We start from the raw sequence: 11073 nt of genomic DNA, 5'->3' as shown, positions 1-11073 counted from the left end.
AAACAACCTAAACCAGTGCAACTCAAAGTGTGCTCTGCCATTAGCAGTTGCTTAGGGTGTTGGGGTGGGGGATAGGAAGTGATTGCTGTTGGTTACCCAGTTTCTTTTTGGACTTACGAAACTATTTTAAAATAAATTGTGGTGGTGCTACACAACCCTAAATTAAGAAAAGTATTGAATTGTACACTAAATGGGTAAATTGCATACTGTGTAAATTATTTCTCAATAAAGTTATTAAAAACAAAAGTGTGGCCCAAAGACTGGCCTCACCATGACACAGGGGCAGAAACTGAGAGTAAGGATTTATTTTGTAGCCACTTGACAGTTATTTCATATATGCTGAATATAGTAAGAAACAAAAATCCACATGTGTTTTTTCCATGTTTACCATTTCAAATTTCATTTTCTAAATAATAATATTTTATTATATATTATAAAAAAATCTGTCTTTCATGGACTGGGGTAAAACCTTAACTTGGATTGAGGAACACTGACCTAAAGGACCCATAACTTCTATAGTTTAAGATGTGTCGTCCCAGTCTCTCAATGTGGAACTACAATGACCAGAATTCCTCGTGAATGCGTAAGCGACGTCCATTCCATTGGCCTCGCCGCTACGTCCTCTGGGGCATGTAGTACGTGCCTTCCGCTGAGCACGCTGCGATGTCCCGGCATTTTTTCCTGGTTTGGGGACTGGCACCGTCAGAGGAGAGGTGATGTCTCTCGAGGAAAACTATGTGATATGGGAGGACGTGGGCGGGAATGACACAATCAAGCCTGTTGCGTTTCTTGTTGGGGACCAGGAATAGCCTTGGCTTCTAAGCCATTGTAAGCAGCCTTCCCCGGGATCCTCCAGAAAAGTTGGAGGTTGTTAAGGGAAGAACTTAACCTGCAAGTCAGGGCTGGGTAGCTACGGCAGGTTTTCTTCCACCCAGCATGTTTTCGGGCCCGAGATGCAGGGTTCGGCTGAGAACAGAGGCCTCCTTCCGGTATTGGATTTTCCAGTGCTCAGAGGAGGGCAGGGGGGAGCCCACTCCTAGGCGGGGATGCGGAAGATCACTTTCTTTCGTTCTGTGTTACTGTGAGCCCGGCGTGGAGGATGCTTGTCATTTGCACAGGCCCCTACACTCATCGTCTTAAGGCCCCTCCTTTTGTTAAGTGACTTCCCAAGGTCATTTATCTGGGAGCAGAGCTGGGGACTTGACACCTTTATATTCTAATCATTGAGCTGCTTCCATTTTCAGTTGTGGGTAGGCAGGAGAATCTTGAAGATACCTTTGCTCTGTACAGGGTTATTTGTGTATGTGTATGACCCAGGTTGGCGTGGGCCAGGATGCTGTACTGATGATCATAAAATATCAATTCTATCTTGTTTTTGTTTTTTCTTGTGAACAGACAGCATAGCCATAGACAAGACTCTGAGGCAATCTTTTAGTATTTGTTTGTTGACGTAAGGAGGTGTTCCAAGTTGAAAGAATTCAAAGAACAGAGTGATTGTCTCAGCTTCACAAGTTAGAGTAGATTTTTAACCTTTTTGCAAATAGCTTTCCTTATCTGTAAAATGCAAATGATATCTACCTGACAGGTTAATTGAGAAAATTTAATAGGATGATATATTTTAAAAGTCCTTTATGAAATGTTGCAGAAATGTTAAATGCTATGATTTTAGTCCCAGATTTTCTAAATGTTCTTTCTCAATTAGAAATATAAACATTTACAGTATATTTCTAAAACAAATTATCCTTTTTCATAATTATCTTTGGTTCTTATATTGCTTCACTATGTCTTGATACATTACTTGATTTCTTATTTCTTGATTGGAGCTTTAATCATCTTGCTTTTTGGTTCAAACTGATCTGAGGTCAGTAGGGACCAAACCCTTTGAGTTCTTTTAGGGTTCTAGAGAAAAGGAGCAATTATCCTGAAAGTAAATATACCAGAGACTATCCTTCCAAAAAATGAAAAAAATTTTTTTTGTAGTTCTGGGTGCGCCTAGATGGCTCAGTCGGTTCAGTGTCAGACTTCAGCTCAAGTCACCATCTCTTGGATGGTGAGTTCTAGCCCTGCGTCAGGCTCACTGTTGTCAGTGCAGAGCCGGCTTCAGATTCAGATCTTCTGTCGGCTCCCCCACCCACATTGCCCCTCCCTTGCTCATACTCTTTCTCTCTCAAAGATGAATAAACATTTAAAATAAATAAATAAAATAAAATTTTATAACTCTGAATTAATGGCTGTTCCTTGTAAAAATATTGAAGGTGACATATTTATTCCAAACAGTTTGAGCCATTTATTTATTTATTTATTTTTAAATGTTTATTTATTTTTAGAGGGGTGAAGGGGCAGAGAGAGAGGGAGACTGGATCTAAAGCAGGCTCTGCGCTGACAGTGTGAGACTCAAACCCACAAACCCCGAGATCATGACCTGAAGCCAAAGTTGACCACTCAACCAACTGGGCCACCCAGGCACCCTGCATCTTTTGGTTTAAAAAGATGGTTCTGAGTGTAGGATTTTTTTCCCCTTCTGCTTCTGTCTTCAAATTTGAAAACTATATATATGTAAAATTTAACAAACATTTCATAAATTGAGTGCAGAAAGAAGCCCCTTTTCCCGGACACTTAATTTTGGACCAAATCCTGTTGTTTGCTTCAGACTAGGAACAAAGTCTTAACTAGAGTTAATGCAGAAAAAGCTTGTAACTTTAATTTAAATTTTGGAACTAATTTGGTATTAATCCATGTCAAACCAATCCTTTTACAGAAGCTGCATTTTGGAATGGGATTTGGAGTTACCATAATGGAAGCAAAATACATGAAGGAGAAATAGTTACCTTTTTACCAGGATATTACACCTGACTACTTGTTGCAAATAGTTTTCCTACCTAAGAAAATTTGTGACATAAATGAAAAAATACCTTTTTAAAAAAAGACTTATTGTTTGTAAATATGCTTCGCCTAAGAGCTGTTTGTCCATTTTCCTGGAGAGCATTTCAGTTTCGATCCTGCAGTTGTAAACCACTAATTACCGAAATGATTAAGTGTACAGATGAAGGGCAAATCTTTGATCTTATTCAAAAAAGCAAAGCCATACTTTCAGAAAAGCAGGTGGAATGTGCATTTAATATACTTTGGCAGTTTCAAAAGCAGAAGACCAGCTTTTTAAAAAATGTTGAGTGTGTCAGAGACCATCCCCAGTTTATTACTCTTCATAATTTAGCTACAAGTCAAACGGAATTCATGAATGATGATACCCTGGTGAATGTGTTGTACCTCACACAACAGTAAGTAATGTACTTTTACTTTTTATAGAAATGATTATAGTTTATAATTATATATCAGTTTTCTAAAAATCTCTTTAAAATGAAAAACAATGTGGTTTTTTTTTCCCCTATAAATAGTATTCCTGATCATTGAATATTTTTAAGATGTTTAGAGGATATTCTTTGTGGTAATCATTTAACAATATATATGTATATCAAACATCCTGTTGTGCAACCTAAATATATACAATTTTTACTTGTTAGTCATAGCTCAATAAAGCTGGGAAAACATTAAAAAAGAAAAGAAATTTTACATTATTTGCAAGGGAATCCAGCCTTCAAAAGAACTGGATTTTCTAAGTAAAATATTCAGCAGGTATATAAGGGAAACACACACACACACACACACACACACACACACACGGAAGTTGCAATTAGTCTGTTTCTTAGTCTCATTCATGGAAAAATAAGTTTTCTCACTTGATTGGCTAACCTGTGAGGACTATCAGTAACTATAGATGTCAGCATTGCACAAAGCAGAGATACAGTTGTTTTTATTAGGAAGTCAGCTTATACAGGAAAGGGGCTTAGGGCTTTACCTATTTGGGGGAGTGGTATTAAACTAAAAGAAGAGTGCCTTCCCTTTTTTGGTGGTCTTTCTGTGGTTGCAAAGTTTTTTCTCTGAGGTATATGAAGAGAGTATGTAATAATGGGCAAGATACCTGTTTTGCTTTCTCAGTGGTCATGTCAGCTTGGAAAACGATGAATAAAATAAAATTCAACAAGTCTTTATTGCAGGACTCTTCAGAAGCTTTAATATGTTAATGTATACTGTAAATCTCTGAGTGAGGGCAGTTTCCAGACTACAAAACATTGTGTTAAACACCTCACAAGACTCATGTGTGTTAGGCAGATGGAGGAATGCTGCTTGGTGATGATTTACCTAAAAACTATATTTCTGTGTTTTGCTCCTAAGTCATATTTTAATTATGAAAGGATTCAAGAGTAAAATATAATTTTGTTTTCAGGTTTTAAAAGCAATATGTAGTTCAATTTTGCTTCATGACTCAATGTGAAAGTTTCTGATTTTTGGGAGACAAACTAATAGAGGCTTAATGCTATAAAGATATTGAAATTGGTTAAAAAGATATTTTTATACCTACAATATATAGTGTATGTGGTTTAGTTATATAGATAGTATTCATGGTTAATGAAGCTATACTGGAGGAGGAACTCTTATATGTTCTGATGATACAATGTATATCAAGAACTATAAAGATACCCTTGGATCCAATAATTTTGCTTCTAAAGTTTATCTCTAAGAAAATAATCTGGGATATGAATGGATAAAGAAGATGTGGTAAATATGTATACAATGGAGTATTACTCAGCAATCAAAAAGAATGAAATCTTGCCATTTGCAACTACATGGATGGAACTAGAGGGTATTAAGCTAAGCAAAATTAGTCAGAGAAAGACGAATACCATATGAGTTCATTCACATGTGGAATTTAATATACAAAACAGATGAATGTAAGGGAAAGGAAGCAAAAATAATATAAAAACAAGGAAGGGACAAAACATAAGAGACTCTTAAATACAGAGAGCAAATTGAGGGTCGCTGGAAGAGTTTGGGGGTGCAGGGGTGGGTTAAATGGGTAAGGGGCATTAGGAAAGACACTTGTTGGGATGAGCACTGGGTATTATACAGAGGGAATGAATCAGTGGAATCTACTCCTGAAATCATTATTGCATTATATACAAACTAACTTGGGTGTAAATAAATAAATAAATAAATAAAATGCAAAAAAAAAAAAAAAAGAATAATCTGGGGTACATATTTAAGATTATTGTGCGTTTATATTCATGCCAGCATTATTTATAATATTGAAAAACTAAAATTCTAATAGTAGGTGAATGTTTAAATGATACTATATTCATTTAATGGAATAATATACAATGTTTAAAAATTGTTTTGAACACTATGTAGTGTCATGGGCAAATGCTGAAAAGGGCAGGGTACAAAAGTGTAAAAGTGAGGTGCCTGGCTGGCTCAGTCAGTGGAGCATGTGACTCTTGATCTTGGGGTTGTGAGTTTGAGCCTCACATTGCATGTAGAGATTACTTAAAAATAAAATCTTTTAACAAAATTAAAAAAAAAAACTGTAAAAGGAATATGTATATTCCGTATGTGTGTAGAAAAGACAAATGGAGCAAAAATGCTACAGATTAATAATGGCTGTTTATGAGTACAGACCTATAAATAAGTTTTAGTACCCTATTCAAGTTTTTCTTTATTTTACAAAACTCTCCTATAAAAATATTTTTCTAATCAGAGAAAAGTAATATATGTTATGTGTACTTTTAAAATAATATGTATTGTTGAATGTTCTCATTGTTCAGTGGAAGGCATTGAACAGATAAAAGAATGAGAGAGGCATGGGATAAAATGTAGATGTTTATTATACCGTATCAAGAAATCAAAATACTGAAATGGGAATGCACCAGAAATAAAGACTGTGTAAGAGTATAATAACTTGAGGTTCACTTTTGCATTATAATTGTTAACTTGCATGATTGTTTTTAATACTTTAAAAATGTTTATGTATGGAAAATTATTTTCTCTTGATTTTATTGAGGTGTGCTACTGAGACCCATGACCTACTGGTTGAAGCTCTAGTTACAGAAGCATGGAGAAGACTGGAAAGGCAAGTACTTTGGGTTCATTTTCTAAGATCACAGTTATCCTATGCAAGGTTAACTGAGTGAAATTTTGTAGAGAAAGAATAGGGAGCTGCTGCCTACCTATCAACCTTCACTAAAAAAAAAAAAAAAAAAAAAATTAGTTGAGGGTATTTTGATTGTGTAAAGGAAAAGAATGAGGAATGTGTATTTTCCTTAAGAGACAAAGAAAGCTTGAATATTTGCTCTTTATTTATTAAAAAAAATAAAAAATTTAATGTTTATTTAAATGTTTAATTTATTTTTTTATGTTTATTTATTTTTAATGTTTATTTATTTTTGAGAGAGAGAGAGAGAAAAGAGTGCAAGTAGGGGAGAGGCAGAGAGAGAGAATCTGAAGCAGGCTCCAAGCTCCCAGCTGTCAGCACAGAGCCGGACATGGGACTTGAACCCACGAACCATGAGATCATGACCTGAGCTGAAGTCAGACGTTTAACCGACTGAACCACCCAGGCGCCCCTAAAAAATTTTTTTTAATATTTATTTATTTTTTGGGAGACAGAGACAGAGTGAGCAGGGGAAGGGTAGAGAGAGAAAGAGACGTAGAATCTGAAGCAGGCTCCAGGCTCCAAGCTGCCAGCACGGAGCCCGATGCAGGGCTCGACCTCACAAATTGCAACATCATGACCTGAGCTGAAGTTGGATGCTTAACTGACTGAGGCACCAATATTTGCTCTTTAAATTAAGAGTGGAAACAGTGTGCTTTGCCACATATATAATTAGTCAAAATATAAGTAAGGTGGAGCAACAGCTATTTGGCTTTTTGAATCTTCTTTTCTGGAAGATTTTGCTTCAGAAAGAAAAGATTTGGAGCCCTGACTGGTTCAGTGGTAGGGTATGCAACTCTTGATCTTGGAATTGTGAGTTTGAGCCTATATTAGGGGTAGAATTTATTTTAAAAACTTAAGAAAAAAAGAAAGGAAAGATTCTCTGAGTGATAGTCTGCCTATAAAAACCTAGAAATTCAGCCGTAAAAGGAGAGAAAAGAAGACACCAGTTTAGTAGAAAGGAAAACTATTTAACATTGTTTAGCAGCATTTGTAGGTACTTGCCTATCACTTCTTTATTGAGAGACAATGAACATCACTCATAGGTGACTTAGATGCTTTCAAGTTCACTGCTGTGACTATGATTGATTCAGATCTCTTTCCTCTACTATACAGAGCTTTATTTGTAGCATGTTGCCATAATCAGCAGTCATCTAGAAAAATGTAAAATTTGTTCAGGGCATTCTTCTTATGAGTACAGTGAAGTCTATTCTATACAAAACCATGCTATTTATGCTATATGAGAATATGTGAGAAACTCCATTTATAAAAGAGTTGAGATAATAACAGACCTCATTTTGGAAAATTGTTAGCTATTTCTGAAAATTTTGAACTTTTTAATGTAGGGATCACCATAGCCTAGGTCTCTTATTAGTGGAGTAAACAAATGTTAGTGAATAAAGGGAAAATCAAAGTGGGAAAGAGAAAGGAGGATTTAAAAACTACAGAACGGAGAGGTGGTTCAAGATGGTGACATAGATATCCTACTCACTCTACCAAAGACACACCAAATCTACAACTACATATAGAACGTCTGTCTCTGAAAAAGACCTGGAGACTAGCTGAACAACTCCACAACAAAGATGGCAGGGCCACATTGAGACCGGTGGGAGAGGCAGAGATTGGTTTCACCAGGAACCCCACTCCTGACTCAGTGACCCACAAAAGGGAGGGATCTAACAAATATGGAGCATATTCCTGAGGAGTGAGGGGTTTGAGCCCCACATCAGGAACCCCAATTCTTGGGACCTGTACCAGAGAGATGAGCTCCCAGATGTCTGTCTTTGAAAACCAATGGGGTTTACATCAAGGAGACCCAAGGGTTATAGGAAACTGGAACTCACCCTTAAAAGTGCTCACACGCAGACTTACTTGTCCTGGCACCCAGCACAAAAATGGCAGGTTGGAAGTGCCTAGGCCATATGTGAAGGAGATTCACTGGGTAAGCTTAAAGTGCCTGCCAGAGGGACAGAGGTCTATTGGAGCTCTCTCTCTGGCTAAAGGCACTGGTGCACACCATTTTTGCAGTCTATCTTGCTAGCACCAGCACTAGCTGGTGCCATTTTAGCACGCCTTCAGCCTTGTGAAAGTTGTTTGCTCTGCATCTGTGTTCTTCTGTGGCTCTGTCCCACCAAACCTGTTGGGCCAGCTTGCCCTGACCTTTGCTCCCCACAAACCCACAGTGCTAAAATTGGTAGGCAGGCAGCCTTGCCTTGGCCTGGTGCTCTTCCTTGGCCCCAGCAAAGCTGACAGGTGTGTGCAGTCCATAGAGGGAGTGCTTTGAACACCTGCCTCTTGTGGCCAGGGGTGTTTGCGTTTCTGGGACCCATGGAACTGAAATAATTACAGAGTTCTTGGCAGGCTAAACCCCCCAGAGCAATTTACAGATAGCAGACAAATACCCCAGTCTTCCTGTGACCGCTCCTTCAAGACTGAAGAGATAGCTCTTTTGCCTAATACATAGGAACAAGCACTGAAAGTTAAGGAAATACTAGGAAACAAAAGAATATGTTCCAAATGAGAGAAGAAGATAAAACTCCTGAAAAAACCTTAACGAAACAGAGATAAGGTCATGCCTGGGTGGCTAAGTCAGTTAAGTACCCGACTTTGGCTCAGGTCATGATCTCACAGTTTGGTTCATGAGTTCATGCCCTGCATCGGGGTCTGTACTGATAGCTTGGAGCCTGGAGCCTGCTTTGGATTCTGTGTCTCACTCTGTCTCTGCTTCTCCCCTGCTTGTACTCTGTCTCTGTCTCTCTGTCTCAAAAATAAATAAACGTTTAAAAAAAACCACACACAAGAAACAGGGATAAGTAACTTACCTGATAGAGACTTCAAAGTAATGGTCATAAAGATGCTCACTGATCTCAGAAGAATGGATGAACACAGAACTTCAGCCAAGAGATGGAGAATATAAGAATGTACATGGAACTGAAGAATATAACTGAAAGATATACTACAGGAATTCAACAGCAGAGTAGATGAAGCAGAAGAAAAGATTAGTGACTTGGACCAGGGCAATAGAACTCACTCAAACAGAGCAGCAAGAAAAAAAAAAAAAGATAATTTGAGGGGCCTATGGGACAACATCAAGTGGAACAATGTTCACATAATAGATGTCCTGTTAGGAGAAGATAAGGGAGAAAGGGATAGAAAACCTATCTGAAGAAATTATGGCTGAAAGCTTCACTTATCTGGGGAAAGAAACAGACATTCAGATCTAGGAAGCCCAGAGAGTTCTGAATGGGATGAACTCAAAGAGAGTCACACCAAGACACGTTATAATTATGTCAAAGGTTAAAGAGAGAATCTTAAAAGCAGCAGGAGAAAAACAACTTGTTATGTAAAAGGGGCCCCCTGGCCCCCAGACTTTAATCAAGTTTTTCAGCAGAAACTTTGCAGGCCAGAAGGGAGTGCTGAAAGCAAAAAACTTCCAACCAAGAATACTCTACTTGACAAGATTATCCTTCAGAGTTGAAGGAGAGAAAAAGTTTTCCAGACAAGCAAAAACTGGACAAGTTCATCACTACTAAACTGGGCTTATAAGACACGTTAAAGGGACTTCTTTAAGCCAAAAAGAAAGGCCAACTGGTAACAAGAAAACGTATGAAAGTAAAAGTCTTTCCGGTAAAGGTAAGTATATATTAGGGGTAGTGGACTAATCACTTATTTTAGTATGAAGGTTAAAAGGCAAAAGTAGTAAAAATAAGTATAACTACAACAATTAGTTAAAGGATATACAAAAATAAAAGATGTAAAATGTGGCATCAAAAACATAAACTGTGGGAAGGGGAAAATACAGTTTTAGAATGCATTCAAACGTAACTTGCTATCAACTTAAAATAAACTGGGATGTGCATAAGCTAATATATGTAAGCCTCAGGAAAACACAAAGCAAAAACCTATGATAGATATACAAAAGATCATGAGAATGGAATCTAAACACTAAAGGAAGGCATCAAACTACAAGGGAAGAGAGCAAGAGGAAAAAGGAGCAGAGAAGAACTACAAAACAACCAGAATACAGTTAACAAAATGACAATGAGTATATACCATCTATAACCACTTTAAACATAAATGGACTGACACCCGCTTCTAGCTCTCTTGCCTCAGCATGGCTGCTTTAGGTGTGTGGAGGCTGCACAGCAGTGTGGTGGGTTAGGTGGGTGGCCAATGTGACTCCAGTGAGTGCTGGTCTGGGGGGAACTGGGGAACCAGAAGCTCGGTTGAATCCTCATGGAACTGTTTTTCTCCACCCAGGCAGGGCCTGGCTACCAACCCCTCTGGCTACAGACCCTTTACAGAGTTCCCAGACTGATCTTACACAGATGGCCGCCCTGTACCTCCAATGAAAGGCCAGCTTCGAAGAAAAGCCCAAAGGGAGATGTTTGCAAGATGAGTTGCACTGCTATCACAGAAAATGGATGCTGGATTACGGTCATGGCAGCTTAGACAGCAGGAGAAGTTGCAGGAAGAAGAAAGGAGGCAGAAAAAGGCTCTTAAAACCCAAAGGGGCTCTACTGCAGAACCCACAACTAAGTCAATAAGTAGCAATTCCTGTCTCCCTTCACCAGCCTCTCTCTGGTTTTCTTTTCTTCTCCTCCTCCTCCTTCTTCTTTTAAATGTTTGTTTATTTTTGAGAGAGAAAGCACGAGCAGAGGAGGGGCAGTGAGAGGGGGCCAGAGGATCTGAAGCAGGCTCTATGCTGTGGGGCTTCAAGTCACAAACTATGAGATCATGACCTGACCTGGATTTCTTTTCTATCATCTATATGCCTCATCCTAGCCAGAAGAGAGCCTTCCTATTCCCCATCTGTCTTCATAAGAGTTTGGATACCAGGAAGAATGGGTTGTAAGATCACTGCCTTGAGGGGTTGGCTCAGTACACTTACCCTGGCTCCATTCCAGTTCAGCAGAATCTTGTTCTGGGATGCTTACCCCTTTTGCAGACCATAGGACTGGCCAAACTATGAACAGTAGCTACTCTGCGAACATGAAAAAGGGGCAACAGTTTTTCTGGCTTTAGCT

General features: G+C 38.4%; 1 protein-coding gene and 1 pseudogene across 4 annotated transcripts in view; both read left to right on the top strand.

Moving 5' to 3' along the window:
* The first annotated feature begins 610 nt into the window (after positions 1–610).
* The window catches only part of FASTKD1 (FAST kinase domains 1), a 47634-nt gene continuing 37171 nt past the window's right edge, over positions 611–11073 (top strand). For all 4 annotated transcript variants that reach the window (XM_086718837.1, XM_086718836.1, XM_086718834.1 and 1 more), the window contains exons 1-3: positions 611–713; positions 2759–3278; positions 5897–5965. In XM_086718837.1, coding sequence (XP_086574963.1) covers positions 2944–3278; positions 5897–5965 — 404 coding nt within the window. In that variant the 5' untranslated portion in view covers positions 611–713; positions 2759–2943. The remainder of the gene's footprint in view (positions 714–2758; positions 3279–5896; positions 5966–11073) is intronic.
* On the top strand, positions 5973–10616 carry LOC147578523 (large ribosomal subunit protein mL52 pseudogene; annotated as a pseudogene).

The sequence above is a fragment of the Puma concolor genome, chromosome C1, assembly GCF_028749965.1.
Source record: "Puma concolor isolate L17-30 chromosome C1, mPumCon1.1.hap2, whole genome shotgun sequence".
In the NCBI taxonomy this organism is placed as follows: Eukaryota; Metazoa; Chordata; class Mammalia; order Carnivora; family Felidae; genus Puma; species Puma concolor.
This window is presented reverse-complemented; position numbering and strand designations above follow the sequence as displayed.